Here is a 22,421-nt window from a genome sequence, read left to right on the forward strand (position 1 = left end):
TGGACTAAGATTATTGTATGTGTCAGTGAACTTCTCTTTTTCTCCCTTAGACTGCTTCCAACTTTGTGTCCCTCAAGAAAAACTTCTTGGCCAAATGCCAAATCATAAGCAGTTATTTTATGAATGTCTTCACCAAAAAAATGAGGCAAAATGACACATCTAAAGAGTACTTCACCAGAAACTCATTATCAGTATGATTTAGGTACCTAAAGGGATCCTGATTTAAAGCCCGCTAACATTAATTGCATTTTTTTCTATTAATTTCAATGAAATTTGTACTAAGCTATCACACTGTAATCAAAAACAAACCACAAAAGCACAGAAAACCAGACAGCTTTAGATAAATTACATAAACTGTTAGCGTGACTTCTCATATCTTCTTGCAAGTTTAGTAATATACTTTGCAGAAACACTGAAGAGTGTGGATGATGTCTGCCAAAGTGCAATTGCCCGTTTTGTGTACGTGTGCATACTATAACATTTTCACATACATATGACCTAAACTAATGCCAGATACCACAGAAGGTAAACAGTACACATGTATCTATTCCCAGTAGTTTTAATAATTGGGAGTCAAATATGGTGCTCCTCTTGCTCTTACCTAATTGTGTTAAAGAGCAGTGTTACCAGGAGAAAAGCAGTGAATACTGAGTAGAGCACAATAGAAGGAGATGGAAAATAGATACAAGAAGCTAGGTCTCCAGGGGCAGTATTTTCTATTTGCTGGGCTACAGACTCGCAGCTGATAATGTAAGTTGTAATTAATATAAAAGCAGGAGACAATATGGGGAAAGCTTGTACTAGCGGGGCCACAGGAGATCACTCCGCTGCTATCCACTGTTTCTCATTTACACACACAGCCTTCCCTAGAAGACACAATTTTGCCTGTGTTTTTTTTTCCATTGAAAGTTAAAAAAAAAAAAAAACAACAACAAACATTTAGCACCACCATTGAATTTTGCTAAATCTAGGAAAGAGCAGCAGAAATGACAAAAGAGTTTCCTGATATACAAAGCAAATCTGACGCCTTACTCTTTTGTCAATGCTGCAAATTCGTTGGAAACTGTAAGAATTTTTAACTGCTACAGGATTTCTTGAACAAAAATGTTGTAATAGAGAGTATGATATAGGATAACCAACTTTCAAATTGCAATTCTTACTTTGTATGCCCAGAATTTCCACTGGGCAAAGTCTGGCTAATGTTTTGTGAGTGCATGTAGTCCCACTAAGGCTGATTCTGATCTCACACTGCTTTTTATGGTGGAGTTAAAGATTCAATTAACCATAAGGAACTTGCTTTTTATTTATAACCAGGAAGTAAAATTAATCAGGCCAGCTGATACCCATGTGAGTAAGTTGAGCAGGATTTGGCTCACAGATGGTAACTAAAGCTTTAAGTATAAAATGGCGGCAGGATCAGGCCCTTACATGTTATCAGATGAAATGGACAAAACCATTGATCTTGCAGGAACAAGTAAAACACAGCTTACTTTCGTAAAAGAAACTACAATGGCTACAGAGCTCATTCTTTGTGAAGGTGGCTGGACTCAAAGGTCTGGAGGTTACCCTGGTAAATTAATTTTGCAAACACAAAACTGAACTGATCTACTGATAGAGATGGCATTTTGCCCCCAAATACAAGCCAAATCCCAGCCACCTTGTTCTTACAAGTAACTTCTGCAAAGACAGTGGAATGACTGACATGATTGATATCACCTAAGTACCACCATACATCAAAAGATCGTTTACTATGCCAGACACAGAAACCTATACACGTACATGTACGTGTGTTTCTCTGTGTGCATCTGTGTCTATGTTTTGCATGTATAAAGTTCAGGATGGTATCTTACGAGATCGTTCTGGAGCACAATAATAATGAACTCACTATGTAAAGAAATTTTCAATAAGTAAACGAGCCACGAAAAACTCTAATTTTGACATGACGTATGTTTTCTAAAAAGGACTACTGATATTACTAATGTCTGTTTTCTTACAGATGCATATTTAATATGATAACTTTTTTCCTATCAGAATTACACTATTTAAATAAAACACAAGGTGGTGTGGTCTATCAGTTATCTGTGTATGTATGTGTATATACGTACAAGTTTCAATTCTTGTCCCTTGATTTTGCATTTGAGGAAAGAGTCAGGAGAAATTTTTTACACTCCTAGGACGTGGCGACATTCTGAAAAGCTGCGTGCTTTCTATTTTCCAATTAAGATTGAAATCAGACGTGTAATCCACCTGTCAGCAAGGAACGGAGACTTGAAAAATCAGGGTATTGCCGTTTTTTTAATTGACCTTCTACCTCATTCTGTGTGGCTACACTTCATCTAGACTGAAAGACAACTCAAACCAAAGAGGAAACACTGGCGTCAAACAGATAGTGAAGTACATTATCCATTCAGATTGAGAGAGACCAGTTTAAAATTAAAACACTCAGATTTGAGCTCTAGAGTACCTTTGGTTGTGGAGTACCTTAGCCCATCAAAAAGAGGAAACATACAATATTATCCACAGTCTCAGAACGTTCCTGATGCTCCTTTCCCCTTCAGAAAGCACAGGGCCTACCGTAACGTCCTACGTCTTAAGTCACATACTAAGAAAATCGTTTACTAAAGAAAAAAGTTTGCCTTATTGTTGTTGAAGTTTGTTACTTAGTTTCCCTTCTGACACAATGCAAACAGAAAGGGCAACTTTGGGGTTTGATCCTGCATTTCTTGCATTCTCAAAAATCCCACTGAAGTCCATCAAAGTATGGCGTACCTGGAGACTGTGGTATCAGGCCCTCATTACTTCCTCATTACTCAGTGAGATCTTACCTAAAGATTTAATTGTGTGACTGGAACACACATATATTACCCTTTTTTTTTTTTGTTCTCATCTGCAGGATGTCAGGAATTTGCACAGGCCATTCTTTGAGAAGAAGTATTAAAGAAAGGTTTAATATTCACACTAATATTTCTTTTCTACAGCTAACGCATCAAATTTCTAATTTGTCAATAGTCCTTTTATAAAAAAGAGAGGTATGTATATTTCTATCCGTTTTTAATTACATTTTATGAATTATGATCTGTATATTATTACCTCTCAGCTGCAAATTTACTAGAACACATAAATATAAAAAAGACTGAGGCCCTGATCCTGTTCCCACAAAAGCCAGCAGAAGGAGATACATAAATTTCTAGGGAAGAATTACTAAGCTTCAAAGTAGGCTTGTGCTAAAGGAAGAATTGTGTGGCACCAGGTGAAGCCAGGTACAAAAAAATGCACTTGAAGTACAAAATATTATCATATGCTGAAAAAGTTTTAAAATCTCCAAATTTTACAATTATCACATTTTTCAGATTTAAATAGCTCCAAAGGGGGGGAAAATTTGTTCGCAATCTCAACAGATATTTTAGGCTGAACACAGAATGCAGGATAGGGCCCGGAATGTTTATCTTGAACAATAATAAATTGTCTGTGCTGGGAAACTCAACTTGAAGTGTAGCTGGAAAGTTTTCTTTCCTCCTTTTTTTTTTTTTTTTCTGCTAACTGATCTGGTTCAGCCAGGGCATAGCTGTAATTACCTTCTTCCCATCTACAGCTAATACCTCAGAGCAATAAAAAAATATGAGGGTGTTAAAAATTCAAACACTAATTACGGGCTGTTATATTTACTAAACACACCAGAGTAATAACAAAACTTTCAGCTTCTTGTGGCCAGCACTGCACTATTTGATCTACCAAGTCCCTGGACCCTTTACACTTACTGTATTACATAAGAGTTAACAGCGCACTAAAATAAAATTTGATAAACACATTTATTACCAAACACATATAGCACAACCACTTACAGCTGTCTCCTTTTCCCAGCACAGGTGTACCTCTGAAGAGTTCATTTCTTTGTTGATTTTTGTTTTGGTCTCCAGTTAAGTTATATAAATAGTAGAGCAGTATATTTTGAAAAGGAAAGCATGCACTGTTTTGAGTACCCCATTTAAAGTCTTATAGTAGATATTGGCTAATCCTGCAATTCTTTCTGTTACTTTTCCTTCTGCTACGTTTTCAGGTCTAGCACAGGAATAAAACTCAGACCTGCCTTAGCTCCTAGGTCAGCAATGCCACCATCACCAGTACTATCCCTTGCACTCATATTAAACACACACGGTGTGGTTTTCTACCACTTAATAAGAACAGAGGTGTATGGATATTTGGGGTGTCAAACAGCTGTCACCAACTGTCACCTCCACAAGAGAAACCTTGGCACACAACAAATTAAACTACACTTCTTTTTGGCTATCAGTATTCATAGCCAATCAGTTGAAATGCTCCTCGTATTTCATGTGCAAATAAAACCAGGAGGGGAAGACCCGTGGATCAGAATAGTGGGCCAATACATAAAACAGAGGAAACAACATGCTGTCTCTGTCCTTCTGAAGTGGCTCATCATCACCCCTGCACCAACTTTCACCAAATGAGATCTAGCCTGAGGCTATATATTAAATATGCATATCAAAGCAAATGAAAAAATAAACCTGGAGAGTCAAATTGGACAAATTTGCATGCTTGAACTACTACATTTTTCAGGTAGATGCTCACAAAAGATAGCTCATTTTTTGATAGTCTGGCATGTTTATTTTAGCCATTTTTAAAGCTTTATTTCTCTATGAATAAAAGTGGATTTCTTCCTGCTGGTACCTTGTACAGTGTAAATATAAATGTGTACACACACAGTAGTTTGACTAAACTATAAATGAGTGTTAAAGGTTGGTTTTTTTTTTTAGGAAAACAAGCTAATATAAAAAAAAAAAAAAAATCCAATAAGGAGACACGTCTCCCAAAACGCATGAATAAAATGTAACTATGTGATACAACTCTTCATTTCCCAGTTGGTGTTCTGGTTGCACAAATTATTGCTTCCTTTCAAAACAAATAGCAGGGGGCTAAAGTAAAAATGTTATAGCTCAAATCTCCAGGAAATAAAAGGCTTTAAATTATAATACCCAATGAAGTGGTAAACCCTAACGGGTGCAAGATAAATGGGTTGTCATATTTATCTGAGTTTGTTTTTTGGGCCACAAAAGCAAGTAGAGATTCTTCTTAGGGAAGATAATACTTATCAAATTATCAAAATGCTAACCCCCTCCACCCCTGTCCTATCATTGTGTGTGAATTTAAATATTATAATGGCGCACTGCAAATTGGCTTGAGCATTCGCCATCTGCCAGAACCCTAAACAGGCTAGTTTATCTAATCTCTTCAATATAAACATAAGCATGCTCCATTTCTACACTTCCACTTGAAACACAGTCTTGTAAAGAAACTATACTGGAGAAATATGTATCATCTTTCTTTTTTTTTTTTTTTTTCTCTTGCTCTGAATTATATACAATGACCTCCTATCTTTCAGGTTGCCATTCATTTCAATTTATTTTGTAGTAGTCTCCCAGAATGCTTATGCACACGAATTTAGGGTTGTGAAATGACATACACCAAATATTTTTGAAATAGTGTCATACCTCATAGAGTTTATTATCTACATGTGAGATAGCTGATAAGCAGAGAAACTTTCAGGAACCCCAGCATACATCTTTCTTTCTCTCAAAATAAGATATTTAAAATGTAAAACATTGCAAAAACCTTGTCCTTCAATGTTTACCGAACACAAATGAGAAAATGAAAGCTAAGGCTTGGGTCCAAAAATATTTCTCGGGCTCTGGAACTAAGCCGTGCCAGAAGTGGGGCATTTAGAAGAATTTATTACTATTTTATCTCCCAATTAAGCTTCAGTCCAGGTCTAGCGTAATTATCAAATACACACACAAACAACATGTTTTCAAAGGAAACAAAAGCTCCTAGAAAGCTCATTCTCCCTGGGCTTGCAGCTACTCTCCTTAACACACTGGGAAATAAAGGCAGGCGCCTGTGCAGAAAGCATGTTTAACTTCACACCGGGTGTTAAATTAATATTTCAACCGCTAAAATATTAGACTGTATCATTTAGATTATGAGTTCAATTGAATCCAAAACTGTGTAAACCCCTTTTCCCCCCAGGGAAGCGTTCCTATAAATAAACTAGAGTTCACACCCACTCTTTTTAACCAGAGCTATTCCTTCCCTTTTCTGCGGTACCAGCTGCAATCTCTCCCTTCACATCCCGAAGTCTCTCCGCGTTTACGTCTTTGGAAGGATCACACGAGTCGCTTCAAAACCCGGAAAAACAAAGGCACTCTCCTCAGCACGCACACCGACGTTCAGTCCTACACACATAACACTAACTCACCAACTCCTAAAGTGTTAAAATCAACGCTAACCTACGGTTACTCAATCATCATTCTCTCCAGCTTTCTGTAATACATTGTTAATAATTGCTTCATCAAGGTTACTGTCTTTTATTATGAAGATGCTTCAGGCGTTTGGCAATAAGTCCATATTCTGACAATAAGTTGCTATAAAGCACAAGCATTGGAAACTCTAATGTGCTAACCCCTTCTTTTTAATGCAATATAGTATTGCCAATAATTCTCATCACTTGTCATCCCCACAAGAGGGGAGGGGGGAGCAAATCAGCAAACTTTCTCCCTAACTTTCCTGTCTCTGCTTCCTTACATTGCTGCATTGATTACGGAGTTGGCAAAGAAGAAGAGAAAGCACCGATCCCACATCAAACCGACAGTTTGCTAGCTCTGCAAGCCACCCAGACCAGGAAACTATACAAACCATTGCAATTTCGCTGCTTTACAGATAGAAACAAGGAACATTTTGCACTTCTACGACTTTACAAAGACAGAGGGAAGAAAGAGTACAGATGGGATCCGAGGTTGCAAGAGGTTAAAGTAGCGATAATAATACTACTCATAGACAACAGCAGCAAAACAATGAAATCGGGGCCAGGTCCTCCTAAGCAGGTGAAAGTCTTTTAAAAGTGCCATAAAGAAATCAGAAAGACTTACATGATCAGCTAAATTTGTGGAAGATCCTGAGAGTTCTTCGTGGTCTGATTTGGAGCTGCCATCCCTTTCATCAATAACGAGGTCTATTGGCATTTTTCCTTTCAAACAACTAATGTACCGATGGCAGAAGTTATCGCACAATTCATGAACCTGAAAACAGGAACGAAAATAATAGCATCAATAATGGCAAAATATCAGGTTGCAACTCTTTTTTTTTTTTTTTTTTTGGGGGGGGGTAGCAAGAACAACCCTCTCATCTAGTCCACAAGTTACTCTAATTAAGGGGCACAACAGTTGAAGGCAAGGAAACAATAGAGAAATTGTTGCAGCACATATTATTCTCTAGAGACTTGCCGCAGCAACAAGTTAGAGAGAGAGAGATAGTGGGCTCAGTCTGGTGTGCAAAAGAAAATCCGATTTGACGATAACATCAGAACACTGGGAGCTGGACTCGGGCGGTACCTCTGGAACATGCACAGCCCACGCAGGTACAACTAGTCACTCGGGACAGGATCGGTTTAAACTGGGGCTAAAGTAAGGTCTGTGTGGCCGGCAGGAGCAAAAGGAAGCTACTCGCGCAGGCTGTGGGAAGAGTCGTTCTCGTCCCAGGGCACAGCCCCCTCCCCACGCCGCGCAGGGGCCCCCTGCCTCTTCCAAACATTTAGTGCTTGCTTGGGGTTAACATGCCTGCCAGAGCTGGAGAAATGGAGGAGTGCTTTCATTTCTCTTTTTGTTAAACATATTATTTCCGAGTCAGGAAAAGAGTTTCTGCTGAAGGAAGGGATAAGAAGGATGGAAGGGGTTTAATAACATACACATTTCATTACTCGGTTGAAATTACTCTGAAAACAAAAACAAAAACAAAAACAGCCGGTCTGGGCTGGGCATGGCTGTCGAGTGTCACATGCTCTGATGGCACAGGTTACGGCATCACACTGTGTTTCCCCTGTCTCCTCTGGCCATGTTTACAAGTCACCCAAACAGTCAAGGGGGTGGGGGTGTGCTGGGAGGGACAGAGGTGCTAGGGAAGGAATGGCTTGCCCCCCGCCCACCTCCGTGACTCTTACCTTTTCTAATTCCAAAAGATGAAACCTTAGTACTTGTATTGCTTGAATCATCTGCAAGAAAGTTTTGAGCAAGGGGTTACGTGGGAGACAGGAGCACGGGTGCTGTGCAGAGCTGAGAGCCCAAGCGGGCAAGGGGAAGAAGGGGATTGTCAGGGCGCGCAGTCATTATCCAGGATTTTAGCTCATTGGTCACGCTTGAACAATTTTGATCAACTTTAACCTAAGCACTTGATTTTTATCATATTTATTCCAGGAGCGGTGATTAGTGCTTTATTACCGCGATCCTGGAGAAAACCTCTTCCTCCCTTCCTCGCTCCCTCTCAACACCTCGGCCCTTATCCCTGAGGGTCCGCAGAGAAGTCAAACACACACTCCCACCCTCCCACCGCCCGCGGGAGAAAGGAGGGGGGGGGGGGAGGAGGAGAGCATGAATAGTTTGGCATCTTCTTTACAAGCGGATTTAGCCACTTTGAATATTAAAATCGTTCACATTAGCAAAAGAATTACTTTAGAAATCTCCAGCTCTCTCTTCTTAAGCAGTTATTTCCTTCACTTCAGCTTCCCGCGGCTTTCAAACACAGCTTTGCAATGCGCTGGGGTTCGAGAGTTTGCCCCGGTGCACTCTGAAAGTGCAGCTCTTCGAAGCCTCTTGACGGTAGCTCCCCGACTCCCCCCCACCCAGCCTGCGCAGCCCGAGTGCCCGGGCCGGCACCCGCCTGCCCCAGGCCCCGGACTGCGGAGCGCGCTTGCCGGCAGTTGGCGGCGGGGTCGGGCAGGACGGGATGGGAGAGGGGCAGAGGGGTGAGTAGGCCTTACCAAATTGTCCAACTCTGGATTTGAAGAAAAAAGTGGTTTTTCAGCGCGGACCTGCAAGAAGAAGAAAAAGCGGCGTGAATTACAGCTCCTCTCCTCAGGCCTGTAACCTAATCACTTGAAGGGGAAAAAAAAGCCCTGTGATAAAACCGGCGGGTACAGGTCAGATCAAAACCCGGCTGGACGCCCCGGAGTCACTCGTGCTGTGAAGAGGACCCTGCACCACTCCTGCCAGCCCAGTGCCGAGCAGGCCGCCCTTGCCACAGGAGCCCTCTCTTTTTGGTCTCCTGCCTTCTTCCTCTCGCTCCCTCTGCCTCCAAAACTCGGGCACGGTTACACTTCCCTTTCATTAATGCAGGAGGGCGAGGGCCAGGAGGCTTGGCCCGGCAGTGCGGAGGGGCTCCCGGCGCAGGAGGGTCGGGACCAGCCGGCCCTTCAGTGCACACCCCCGCCGCTGCCCTCCCGCCCCGGCGGCGGCCGGAGAGGGGGCGCCTGGAGGGGCGGGGGTCGAAGGGGGTCTCCCCCCTGCCAGCGCCCGGCCGTGTGGGTCGAGGAGCTGAGGAGGTGACGGGAGTGCTGGGAAGGGCCAGGGGCGGGGGTATAGGTGCCGGACCTGTTTGGCGAAGACGGCGATGTCCTCGTTGAAGGAGTCGGAGGAGCAGACGTCCCCGCCGGCCACGCCGGGCTCCCGGGGCGTGCAGGTCGCCAGCTCGCACTTCTCAAAGACCAGAGCTAGGAGGGGGAACAACGGGTGCCTACCGGGCAGTGGCACACAAAGAGAGGGGAGGGGGTGGGGGAGAGGGAGAAAGAAGAGCTCTAATCAACAAGTATTTTTTTTTTAATGCACGGGCACACAGACACGGAGACATGGACACAGCCGTGCTCTGCAGCCTCGCAGTACTGCTTCGGGCAGAGCAGGGGAGAACAAGATTTTGAAATAAAAACGCGGCTTTTGGTGTTGTGGGCTTTTCTTTTTTTTTCCCCTTTTGGAATTGCGATGCCCGAGCCGCATCCCCCGTGTAGTCTCCACAGATGAGGACAAAAGTGACCTCTCCGCCAAACGCACAAGGCACCAAACACGCTCATGCAGGCAGCAGCTCAACTGGGAATCCTACACAGCTTAAAATAACGCGAAACCTGGAAGATCCCATCCCTACCCTCCAGCTATGACCTAAAATGAGAAGCACGGCTAGGCAAACTGCAAACTACTTAATACGTAATTTTATTTTTCAAGAGGCCTGCTAACAAAAATGTGGTGAAGTTTCCTGGCTTAGGAAGCACACCCAAGTAAAATACCAGCTGTCCAGATAAGTGAGCTGGGGAGGGAGTGGAGCGAGGGAGCACTTTGCGAAATATTTTCCCATAGTTGGGGTAGTCAGAAAAAAAATATATATTTAATCTGCGAGCTAAGTAGTAAGCATGCATTTGTCTCTTTTCCCATTTGGTGCCTGATCAAGGCCTCACACTCTGTCATATATGTTACTATATTTCCTTTTAGGAAAATTTAGTATTTTTTCTAAAAGACACTGAAGGGAATCAGTGTCATTCTCCACAAGCAATGCCCTAGCACAGGTTTGAGTTTTGTTTGCTACATGTTTCTTTTTCATCTTGTTCTTCCTTTCCTAAACAGAAAGCCCAGCTCAGTGCCCCCAATGTATTTATTTCTTCTGTCTCAGAGAAGAGCTGCTTGCAAGAGCGAATCCCTTTTATTCTTACTACCTTCCGAGATGTGAATGGCTTTTTATTTACAGTGTTGGAAAACTATTATTATGGCACGAAGAAGAACACCAGAACAACACTTCTCCGACTAAAATCCAGAGCAATGAGAGCTCCTGCCTGACTGCCTGAACTCCTAACTGGGGCCTTTCCCAGAAAGACAAAAACCCACAAAGGGGAACAAAAAAAAGAAAAAAAAAAAAAGGACAAGGCAACACCACTTCCCCCAGTCCAGCCTCTCTTCCCGAGAGGTCTGTTTTTCCAGGACCCGTTTCCCGTGGGTGCTGGCACCTCAGCTAAGAGTCAGGCTGGAATTGCACTCGCCCCGAAATTGCCAGCAGTGGCAATGCCACCGCGCGGGTCTCCCTCCGGAGCGGGCGGCTGGGGGCCCCCCGACCGCCGCCCTCTCACCGGGGCTTCCCCTCCGCCCCGCTCCGGGGCTCAGCTCGCCTCCGCCGCCCGCCACCGCGTCCCCGCGGGAGCCCCCGCCGCCCGCCTGCCCCGCTCCTGCCCTCGCCGCTCCGCGGGCACCGGCGCTGCGGAGCCGGGCCATGGCGCCGGGCGGCCCGGCGGCACCTACCCGTAGATCGCATCCTTGTCCCGCTTCAGGGCGTCGTTGACAGCGGAGCCCATGCTGGCCGGCATGACATTGGGGTGCGGGGCGTGGGCGCCGTAGTGCTGTCCGGCGTGGAGCGGCGGCCCATGGTTGAGGTGGTGCACCGGGGGGATCGGCCGGGGGGCGTGGGGGTCCCCGTACATGGACGCCGGCACCCCTACTCCGTCCATCCCGCCGTAGTGGGGCAGCTCATCGTACTGTCAAAAAACGGGCCGGAAGAGAAGAAAGAAAGAGAAAGGGGGAGGGGGGGGGAGAGAGAGAGGAATAAAAAAACAAACAAACAAACACAACAAAAGTCAGAAGAGAGTAAAGCACCCGGACAGACACGAACAGAGCAAAATAAAACAAGAACAGCCACAACAGAGAGAGAAATGTGCAAAATGAAAATCAACAGGGATCGGGAGCAGGGGCTGGAGAGGCTGAGGAAGGAGTGGGGGTGCAGGGAGAGGTAAAGGGGGAAAGTGTGTGTGCCTGTGTGTGCGGGGGGAGATGGTCCTCTTCAGCACGGGCAGGAGAAGCCCTAACAAGGAAACGGGGATGAAAAGGAAGGAAACGGAGGAGAGAAACTAGAGTTACTCTGCATTAGAAAGGAAGGACAAAAAAAATAAAACATAAATGAATAAACAAGCAGAATCAAAAGCAACTATATAAATAAATCAACACTGGGAAGGGGAGAATAAAGTTAGGGTGCATCGGGGGGGGGGAGGGAGGAAGATAAAGGGGGAAATAATCTGAAAGTTACCAGAAACATTATTTAGAAGCAATTCCCCTCGTCCTTGTCAAAGCCAGAGACAAAAAAAAAAAAAAAAAAAAAAAAAAGAAAAAAAAAGAAAAAAGGAAAAAAGAAAAAAAACACAAGGCAGCTATATGTGTATACATATATATACGTCCGTATATACACAAACACACATATGTGTTTCTTAGTCTTTCCTAGGCAGCGGCTGTAACGGCAGCAGCAGCAGCAGCAGCGAGCTTTCCCCTGTGAAACCCGTGCTACTGAGCAGGCAGAGAGCAGGGAAATCGCGCTGCTGGGGGAAAAGCTAGAGAGGAAAAAAGCGTGGAACAATTGCAGAGAGAGACACACACAGAGAGACACTCACGCACACACACAAAAAGCTAGTGAATAATTTTTGCTGCTATTTTTTAATAGTGGCCGCCATCATCAGCAGCAACAGAGGAGAGCAAATCGGACAGGCCCCTCTTAAGAGAGGATTTATATATAGGTAAGTGTTGGAGATTTAAACCTACCCTTTGCGCCATCAGTCTGCGCTCCAATAAACTCCTGGATGTGTCGTATATTTAATATCCCAGTCCAGCAAAGAAAGTGATTTAGAGTGAAGAAGATTCCTTTTTTTTTTTTTTTTTGCAACCCACTTATAGACTTCTCCTATCCTCCAATATGGGTAAATAATAATAATAACAACAATAACAACAACAACAATATATAAAAAACAGTCAAGAACCACGATGAGTTTCTGTGTTTTCTTCTTTTTTCTCTCTCTCTTTCCTTTTTCTCTCTCTCTTTTTCCTTTTTTCTTTCTCTACAGAAAAAAAAAAAAAAAAAATTGTCAAGCCCCCAAACTGAAGGTTACGATCGGCCCGTCAGCAACCCACATGTAACCAAACTGTCGTGTCTCATGGCTTTTTGCCACTCCAGCTGTCAATCAAAGCCAGGGAATGTCAAGGTAGTGAATGAATGATGGTTGATGATGATGAAGAAGAGAGGAGGAATCTTTTTAACCCCGGTTTCTTCTTCCAGTAACTCCGCGCTCGGGTTTTGCCTTTTAGGATCGCTATAGGGCTGGTTTTTGTTGTTGTTTGTTTGTTTTTTCTTTTTTTTTTTTTTTTAAGTACTGTGAAGGGGGATGGGGAAAGATGCGAAGAAAAATTGAATAGTTTGCAAAGCCCGGACTTCCCCCTCTCTCTTTTTTTTTTTTTTTCCTCCTCCCGGTAGGTATTTTGTCTCCCTCTCTCTCTCGCTCTCTGAGATGAGTGAGTGTCAGTAAGTGTTGGCAGGTTGGCTGCTGGCTGCCTTATAGAAGAGGCTCAGTTTTGCAGCGCTGATCGGCGGGAGAATGAAGTGACGGAACCCGGAAGTAGTGGTGGCCATAGCCAGTCCTGCAGCGCGGCGGCGGCGGCGGCGGCGGCGGCGGGGAGCGGCGGCGGCGGGGAGCGGCGGCGGAGCGCGGGGCGCGGGCGCGGGGCGCGGGGCGGCCCAGCCGGCGGAGCGCCGGTGATGCGCAGCGCGCGGCAGGGCGGCCGCGGCGCCGCGCGGGGGGAGCCGCGCAGCAGCCCCTGCCCCGAGCGAAGCAACGCGTGTAGGAAGGAGCGAGCGAGCGAGCGTGCGAGAGAGAGGGAGGGAGGGAGGGAGGGAGGGAGCAGAAAGGGAGGGAGGGAGGGGAGGAAGGACAGGGAGAGTGCGTGTGTGCGAGAGGGGGGAGAGGCAGGGGAAAACTGCAGAGAGCGAGAAGAAAAGTGCGATAGAAGCCCAGCCCCGGGTTGGTTTGCGCTAGATTATTTTAGCAACAAAATACCTTCCGATTAACCGCGATGTTTAGTGTCTGATTTATGCGCTGAATTATTTATTTAAATCGCCGGCTATCGCTGTTGCGGCGAAGAGTATGCGAGTCCGGGGGCACGGAGAGCTACAGCGTACGGGGGGGCGCGCAAAGTTGATCTTCCCCGGGAAGCGAGCCTGCTCCGGCCAAGTACGCGCCTCTCCGCCAGCATGTTATGTTGCAAGTGTGGTTTCTTTCCTTTGACAATTCATTGTGCTTTTCTAAAAATTAATTTTCCAGGGCATGACGAGAAAGCCTCATTCAAACCGTGTTTGGCACCGCTCTTCATAAAGTGATCGCTGCTATCAAGCGCGCTGTGGATGTCTTGGGGGGAGATGCTCAGGGGGGGGAAGAGGGGGAAATCCCTTTTTAGTTTTGCGATTAGGCTGCCAGGCTTTGAAAAGGGCTTAAAAACAAAGTCATGCTCAGCCTTTTGTAGGAGAGATCCAGATGTTATGTAGATTTTTGTTTGCATGTTCTTTTTGAGCGGATCCGGCGGCGAGCGCTGTATTTACGTGTGTATGTTGCTGGACTTTGCCGTATATCGACGCTGCGCTTGTGGAATGCGTGCTGAAGTATTAGTTCGGTAATGCCTTCTAATGGTGGTGCTAATTACAATGGGGTTATTTAGCAAATTAAGTGCGATGATGCACCCCCCCCCCCCCTTGAGCACCAAATGAACTTTTCCAAACACACACGCACGCACACACACAGACGTTAATTTTGGTGTGTTTCTCTCGCCCAATCACTTTGCCGGAGCTAAACCGTGCCTTACCTCCGAGCAGTCAATTACCAAAGCTACCCGGGATCATCAATCATGGGGGATGCTTGAAGTTTAGGGGAGGAGCGATGGTCAAACTATCGATTGCTGCAGTTTTGTCCTCCCAACCCCCCACCCTCGTTCACGGTCCCCTGCACATAAAATCTAAAACAGACTATACCGTTAATAGTGGGATTTATCAATGATTATGTACCCAGTTGTGAATGTGGCCTCATACATTGATGGCTTTTAAAAATACACGGCAGGAAAAATATGAATTATTCAAATAGTTTTTATTTGCGTTTGTTTTGCTTTTCGTGATGACGACGATGGTTTTAAGATTTTTTTTTAACTTTAAGAAAATTACTCAAGGGGTAGTTATAGATATTTGGCCTGATTTTAATAGGCGTACGGAATGAGCTCCAGAGGTCAATAAACCCCTCCAAAATGATGAATGATTGAGTACCTGTGATGATGATAGTGATTACCGGAGCAATTAAACAGTTTGATTAAATGAGCCATCATAACAATGATGTCTGCGGGAAATCAGCCCTCACATATAAAGAAAGATAGTGTGGAGGGCTGACAAACGCCAGTGGGCATTCCTGCGTGTTCCGATAGCGCCGGACCCTGCAGAGCAGGGCTCTATTCACAAATATAGAGGGAATAAGGAGAAAAGTCCTTCTCCTACTTTTAGCCAGAATTGTGCCCTGCTTAAAACCCGCCAGAAGCCGGAGAGAGCAGACCCGTTGTTTTTTTCCTAGAGGATCTCCTCCAAGATTAAAGCTAGTCCTAAGAACAACCGAATTGCTGTGACTGACTTTCACGGGACTGTAAAGAGAGGTGAGTAAAAATGCCCTTAGTATGTAGATCTCTTTCAAGCAGTGGTTAAGTCGATTCATTTCACAGGGAAAAAGCCAGTCTTCTTGTGCAGTATTTTATACTCTGTCGTATAAATCGGTAACGTAATTCAAGATATTCATGGTAATGAATGCTTGGCTAATCCTTTGGGTGCACGGAGACCTACAGAGCAGTAGGTTATGCAAATCCTTTCCTACTTTTACAGCTGTAGTTTTCTAACAGATTTTTTAAGAGATCTAGTAATCGGTGAAAGCTATTTGGTTTTTTCTCTCCCACTCACCCTTTGCCCCAAAGATGCCAGATTTCTAAACGTGCATGGAATCATTTGGTTGTGAATACAGCCCATACAGCCACCTTAGATAATGTATTTTAAATATTTGTAGCTTTCAAACTTGTTTTTTAACTAAGGCAGTGCAAACCTACAGTCTTGCCACTTGAGATATAGAAGTGTGTCTTATTTCAAATAGCTTCAAATAGAAGAGGTCTTTCCATGTAATGTGGCCGTGCAAAAGTAATCTAGCTCTATTGAAGGCTCTATATATTTGTTCGGATCTCAAGCTATAGGAGAGGTTTATAGTTTTTATTCTCAAAAAGAAGTTTTTAGATGACTTGTCTGCCATAGAAGAAAGATCTTAATTGCTATGAATTTAATTTTAGACCTGATTTCTTTTTCATAATTCTGTTTTTCATGTAAGTCCCTGTAGGTCTTGGTTTTATTGACTAAGAAATTGTTAGAAAGCAATCTAAAATCAAAGCTGCAAAAAAAGCAGCCAAAGGTTTTTGCAGTGTTCAGTGCTGCTTCTTTCACCTTTTTTTTTTTTTTTTTTTTCCCTTGTCCCTCCTAAACTAATTAACCCCCTGCGTTGGCTTGTCCTGCTGTGCATGTGTGTAATCTGGGACAGGGATCAACTTTAAAAATTATTTTAACTTGATAGAAAGTGAAATTTCATATGGTAAATGAAGGGCTTTCATGTTCCTCTTGTGTCTTTTTTTCCCCGTGAAAAGAGTTGAAGCCCTTTTCCTCTTCACTATCCCAGTGGATTAAAGCACAGAGAGAACATGGTTTATAAAGCGCTACAGTTTAGCCATTAAAAAAGGAATCTCATTTTAGCGCCTTTAAATGAAAGTACTCAGCTATTAACAAAGATGCTGTTGGGCACTCAGAGGAAAATGGGATACGTGCAAGCAGGGGGTGAGGGCTTCCACATTCTTAGGTCATTTTTTATTTTTTCCCAGTCTAGTGACATATTTCTTTAAAAGCATAGTAATTCGGGAAAACTAAATTGCCAATTTCCATTTCTCGTGCATCACTTTCACAGCGAAGGCTGTTTCCAGGAAAAGTGTGAGAGACGAGTCGGTGGGGAGCGTGTGTGTGTGTTTTGGCTTTTTTTTTTTTTTTTTTTTTAACATCGGCTCAAAAGTCCAAAGAGAAATGAGGTGTCCGGTATGGAAGTGCATCTCAGTCAACAGCCATCTCCTTTTGCCGAGGCTGGAAATGGTTTTAACAGGCGGTAAAATTTCATCTTGTGGTGTCAAATTGGGGTCAGTTTGGGGTTAGCGCTCTCAGTGTCCGAGCAGGAGCTGTCCAGCTGTGTGGGGATTCATTAAGGGCAAAAGATCCGTTTCAAGAAAAACAATACAAAGACAATCAGAGGGCTAAAGATCCTCTTCAAATCGCATTTTACAAGTGCACCAGAACAAATATGGACGCTGAAATCTATTCCCTTCAAACTCCCAAATCGGCTTCTTAGCCCTCGGAGGGAGTGAGAGAGAAAATCCTCTAAAACTTAAGAAGAGTCTGTTTTCAATCAGCTTTTCCGAAGTGTGGCATCTTAGTCCTTTGCTGGCTTTGAGAGATGCCTCTCTCGCTCGCTTGCTCCCTCTCTCTCTCTCTCTCCTTTTCCACAGCCTTGCAAAAGCGGATGGCACAACAGGTAATATTTCAGATTTCAAGAATATATTCCACCGGGGATCTTGAACCACTGTTTTGTAGGCGCGTGTGTGCCTAGCGCAAGATTTAATGCAAATAGAAAGTTTTTTGGGGGAAACAAGCCATGCTTGCATGAAATCCTATTGGACCCCTTTGGAAATTTTCTGCACTCTTGTAGGCAACGCTCTGGTCTGATGGCTAATTTAGGCTAGATTTACTTTACAGTTCCTAGAATTGGTGGAAAGCACCTATTTGCTAATCTGGTTTATTAAATTCGCGTGGTTTAAATCCTCTTAGCTTCTCTACATCTGTTAGAACAATTGTCGTCTCGCTACGGGGACAAATAACTTGAACCTTAATCTTGTTTGTAACTTTATTCAATGTTTGTGCGTTGAGTTCAAGCATTTTTGGATGATGCCCTTGTGTTCCGAAACACATAGGCTACATTTGCAAGCAAAACTCCCCATGGACTAAGGCTAAAGATATCGCGGAACGCGATGAAAAATATTGCATATTTGAATTGGCTTTTTATCTCCAACTATCGTTCTAGGAAATGTGTCATATTTAACGAAGAAGGCAATGCGCCTGGTAAAATGTGGCCGGGGGATTACATCACTATGACCCCGTAGTAAAATCATCGTGAGTTTTTGTTTTGCTCGTAAGGTAAAGTGCGGGGTGTAGATAGTACCTTTTCCTTTTTATAATCAGGATTATGCCACAGTTCAAACTGCTGCTCCCCAAAAATCACTCTCCACCACACTTTCCTTTGCCTTTACGGTTGAATCTTAGAACTTGAGTCACTTTTTATTCTTCTTAGCCTTCGACTTCCCGCAGCTGCCGGACTTTCGAGGTCCCATCTCGGGTGCCCCTGTGAAGTCACACACATTTTCGCTTCTGCAGATAATTGGGTTCATTTAGCTCCTCACCCTGGCCCCCCCCGCCTGCCAGTAGGGTACTTCGCTTTTCAGCAATCTATTATTTTTCGAAAATCTTTCCAGTCCAGAAAGTCAATGGTAGCCCATCACGGTGAACTTTTCTTGACCTCAGCTGCGGTGTGACTGAGATCTCTGGGAGCTGGATTAGGAGGAAGTTCATTTACTTACCTGTTAACTTCCCTTTTAACGCTCTTTATTCCACACCTCCCCCCGTCCTTTATTTTTTTAAGAAAAAAAAAAAAACAACAACAACAAAACCAAACCAAACAAACAAACACAAACAAACAAAACCCTCTCCACGAAGCAAGAACTATCCGGGGTCTTTCTCCCCTCGGGAGCCCCTTCCCCCCCGCCGGGCTGCCGGGCTCTATCCCGGCCTGGCGAGACCCCCCCAGGGCAGCCTCTGCCGGCGGCGGGCAGCGCTCGGTACCGTCAGCAGCGCTCTAGCGCTACCTGGCGGGGCTCCAGCTCGCTCCGCCGCCCCGCGCGGACCCACTCGGGGCTCGGCCTGACGCGGGGAGCGGAGCGGAGCGGGGCCCCGTGTCGGACCCTGTGCCCAGCTCCGCGCCTACGCCTCCCGCGGGGCTTTGCTTGGTCTGGTGTCGTCGCTCCCCGCCAGCCGCCCTGCATCCCAGCCTACCGGGCGGGCTGTGAGGCGAGGATCGTGCTGGGAAGGGGCGCAGGGATGACCCCCCGTTCGCGTTTGTCCGGCTTTCTTCGCGCGCTGGTGTCAGACGAGAGCTGAGCTTTTTGTTTTGTATGTCTTAGGCTGGGAGGTTTGTAAAAGTGAAGACCATAAACAACCAACGTGCGTATTTCCATCATAAACCAGAAAGAGAAAAATACCTGTCAGGGCTTCTCACTAACGCCGTGCAGGCTCCTTCCACAAGGGCAGTTAAAAATCTAGTTTGCATTTGTTCGAAGAAGCCCGAAGCATTAACAAAATCTATCTTTCCAATGTGATATCGTAACAAAAAAGACAGTGAGGGCAAAGTAAGTCGCTTTAGTGCAATATCAGGGCATCCGAGACGGCTCCAAACTCTGCTCAGAGCTCTCTGTTTTCACTCACTCAAGATATTCACTTTTGTTCTCCAGCTGCATATGAAACTCCAGAAGAGGAGCGCTCTCATTTTTACGCTAGAGTTCTCGGTCCGGAGAGAACAATATCCTCCTACCTCTTTTGAAATGATACGGAGACTCTCAGAACACAGAAGAGATCACTCGAAGCACGAATGTCCTTTTTTTTTTTTTTTTCCCCCAAGAGCTGCTGGGCCCATTGTTTGAAGTGAGCTCCAGCGCGCAGACCGGAGAGAAAGCGGGGCGGGGGGGGGGGAAATCTTTGGAGCCTGGCTTGGTGCTGCACAGAGAAAGAGCTGACAAATACTAGGGCGTTTTTCCTAGAAGTACGTGATGGGAGCCCGCGGTGTGTTCCCTAAAGAGAGGTTGTACTTTTGTGTGTGTGTGTTTTTGTTGTTGTTTTTAAGATTGTGATCACCTTTGCACTTATTTCTTTTGATCCCACAAATAGAATGCAATATATATATGTTTGCTCTCCATATAAGAAAATGCAAGGGACCGTACAATGAAATATACGGCCGGTTAGTCCTCATAATGCTTAGTTTTGCTGTAATTAATTGAAAACAGTTATTAGGTCGTCATTGGCAATAGCGTAAATAATTGCAGCAGATTTTTACTTAAAATTGACCGGTCACAGAGTGATAGATCGATTCGAGGTATAAAAATGATGTATCAAAACATCAATGTCGATTATTTGAAATATTGTAGTCGAATCTTTTTATTGCTTCATCGGTTAAGTGTCTGAAAGTGCTGTGTTCCAACATATATTTATGTTGTCAATACTGTCAAAACTGTCAGTTTTATTACAGTGGATTTGTAATACATTTCGGATTTGCTCATTTACATAAAATGTCCACCCCAGATACCCCTCCTTTTCCCCATCTCTGGAAATCTGTGTCAGTTTAATGAAAGGACTCAGGACTCATAGCTGAAGAAAAAGAAAAAAAAAATGTGGAGCTATTGCTCCATTAGGTCCAATTTAAACATCCCTTTGGAAAGCCTGGGCTATTTCTAACTTCCATAAGAGGGAATCCCCCCTCCCCCGCCTCCTTTTTCCCCAGTAGAATTTAAACACTTTTCTACCCTCACACCTAGATTAAACCCTTAATGAGAATTGAGAGACTGTACAAGGAGACGGATCCGAGCCAAAGCACACCTGTGAATGTCGAAACCCTCCCAAAGAGAGCAACAGCCCCCCGAACCGCGCACACAAGCGCGGGGGGTTGGATCCCGCTAGAAAGAAGGAGACAAAAGGAGCAATAAATATGTGTGTGATCCTTTCTTAACGGTTTGGAGCCCAAAGCAAAAAGGCGAATTGGAAGCAGTATTGGGCATTTGATGCCCTCCCGCCCCCATTTTGTCAGGGTGTGATTATTCGCTTTAACTGTAAGCGGCTGATTTTTTGTTAGCGTGGTCTCAGACACCTCTCTCTAATTTTCTCCGAAAGCCCAGCTGACGAATGGAAAAAACTCAGGAATAAATAAATCCATTCACAGACTAAACTCTCTTCAATCGAGCAAACAATGAAATTAGCCAAGTAACTTTATTTCTCACCCCACCCCTTTCGGGAGTATGAGGTTGTTTCAAAGGTGTTGGTAAGATGGACCGAGGTGTGGGGGATTTTCTGTCTTTTTTTTTTTTTTCCTTTCTCCTTCCCAGGGATATGTATGTTTAAAGAGATGCTGAAGAGATTTCTGAGTTCACGGGGAAGGAGGAAAGGTTGGTTTGGGGAACGGCCCCGCGCCTGGCAGGTATTTTAATGACGGTTCTTTCCTTTGAACACTTTCAATCTCTGCTTCTTTTCATCCGGAATATCTTCCCCAGACCAAGCATGATTTCTGCTATAATTCTTGTGTGTGTTTGTGATCCCTTCTGAGGTAAATTGAGAAGTAAGCTGCGCAAAAGGAGGAAATCGCCCCTGGGGTGCTTTGTTTACTTTGGTTTGTAAAATCCTGCTAGGAGATGCTTTCCTCAGTGTGTGGCAAGTGTTTCTTCAAGAAATTCATCAGCCCTTCTACAATTACTTCGATCTCCGAGGGAAGATAGCTGCCATCACTTTCTCACATCCCAAGGTGTTGCACGGAGGAGAGAAGAAAAGGCTGGAGCATTTAATTAGAAGGGGGTGGGAGGGAGTAGGGGGAACGGTGGCTGCAGAAAAAGGTCCCAAGCCTGTACCTGGAAAAGAAAAATCTTCAAGTGTATATTTGGGAGACGTGTGCCACTTAGAGATGGGGAAAAGCACCCCAGCTTGTGCAGTAATTAGGCTGAACAATAAACATAATTGGAATAAAATCAGTTGGAAATTCCTGCGTTTTTAATTACGTTTCATTTTGCGGTAAGCCGTAAAATTATGAATGCCTCTCAATTAAACACTATCCACTTGTAAAGCATTTAACAACAATTATTCCTTAATCAGTTGGAATGTTAGCCACAAATGATGCTGTTAAACATCAAAGGGACGCCTCAGACGTTACCTTTTAGTCATAAGTAAGAGGATTAATTTCTATAATTAGAGGGGATAAATATGTGCATAAATGCATCTAATTTTTTTACACGTTCTCGTCCTATCTGGGAGACCCGAGGATCTTTGACATTGCCTGCACTTTGAGCTCTCCCCCGGATCAGCGGCAGCGACCCCGGGGGCAGCGAGGTGAGAACACCCCTCCAGGGAGGCCAGATCTGCGGCCGCGCCGCTCCACCAGCGCCCGCACCCAGCGCCAGCACTGCGGGGATCGGGATCGGACTCGCCATGGACACAGAGCTTCGGGGCAACTTGCAGCCCTCCTTGGCTTTTATCTACGTTTTTTATTTTACGGTCCCTGGGGTCTACGTGGTGCTTCAGTTCCCTCGGGGACAATATACTGCCCCCAAACGAAGCTCCAGATTTGAGTTGAATACCGCAAATAAAATTAGCACGACCTTGATTACACCCTGTATGAATATCTCATTTACCTAATGACTTTATGTCACGTACGCAGAGGGTCAATTTCCTTTTAACCTTTCCCATTGCTGCAGTAAGCATTCTTTTATAATCAATGGCTGTTTGAATAATCAATTCACATTTTATGATCCCTGACAAACTCAATATATGTGTGCCTTGTTTCAGCAAAGCAGCCGGCCCTTCTCCGCGCCGTTTTCACGTCCGAA

The 22,421-nt window shown here is 44.5% G+C and overlaps 1 protein-coding gene and 1 long non-coding RNA gene across 15 annotated transcripts in view; one reads left to right on the forward strand and one right to left on the reverse strand.

Moving 5' to 3' along the window:
* Positions 1-13,357, reverse strand: part of MEIS2 (Meis homeobox 2) — a 173,006-nt gene extending 159,649 nt beyond the window's left edge. For 4 of the 12 annotated variants that reach the window (XM_065064195.1, XM_065064199.1, XM_065064193.1 and 1 more), the window contains exons 1-6: positions 12,402-13,357; positions 11,118-11,350; positions 9,435-9,576; positions 8,825-8,875; positions 8,009-8,059; positions 6,942-7,091 (exon numbers count right to left, since the gene is read on the reverse strand). In XM_065064195.1, coding sequence (XP_064920267.1) covers positions 6,942-7,091; positions 8,009-8,059; positions 8,825-8,875; positions 9,435-9,576; positions 11,118-11,350; positions 12,402-12,413 — 639 coding nt within the window. In that variant the 5' untranslated portion in view covers positions 12,414-13,357. Of the gene's footprint in view, positions 1-6,941; positions 7,092-8,008; positions 8,060-8,824; positions 8,876-9,434; positions 9,577-11,117; positions 11,351-11,895; positions 12,343-12,401 lie in introns of those variants that run through there. The other 8 variants (XM_065064197.1, XM_065064196.1, XM_065064203.1 and 5 more) reach the window with 7 other exon arrangements.
* LOC110358654 (uncharacterized) lies at positions 13,338-22,203 on the forward strand. 3 transcript variants are annotated; one of them, XR_010472938.1, is made up of 2 exons: positions 13,338-13,651; positions 15,236-22,203. It is a non-coding gene; the product is annotated as an uncharacterized LOC110358654 (long non-coding RNA). The 3 variants fall into 3 exon arrangements; XR_010472936.1 differs by having other exon boundaries at positions 13,579-14,297; XR_010472937.1 differs by having other exon boundaries at positions 13,579-13,861.
* The last annotated feature ends 218 nt before the right edge of the window (positions 22,204-22,421 follow it).

Source organism: Columba livia, chromosome 5 (genome assembly GCF_036013475.1).
Source record: "Columba livia isolate bColLiv1 breed racing homer chromosome 5, bColLiv1.pat.W.v2, whole genome shotgun sequence".
Taxonomy (NCBI): Eukaryota; Metazoa; Chordata; class Aves; order Columbiformes; family Columbidae; genus Columba; species Columba livia.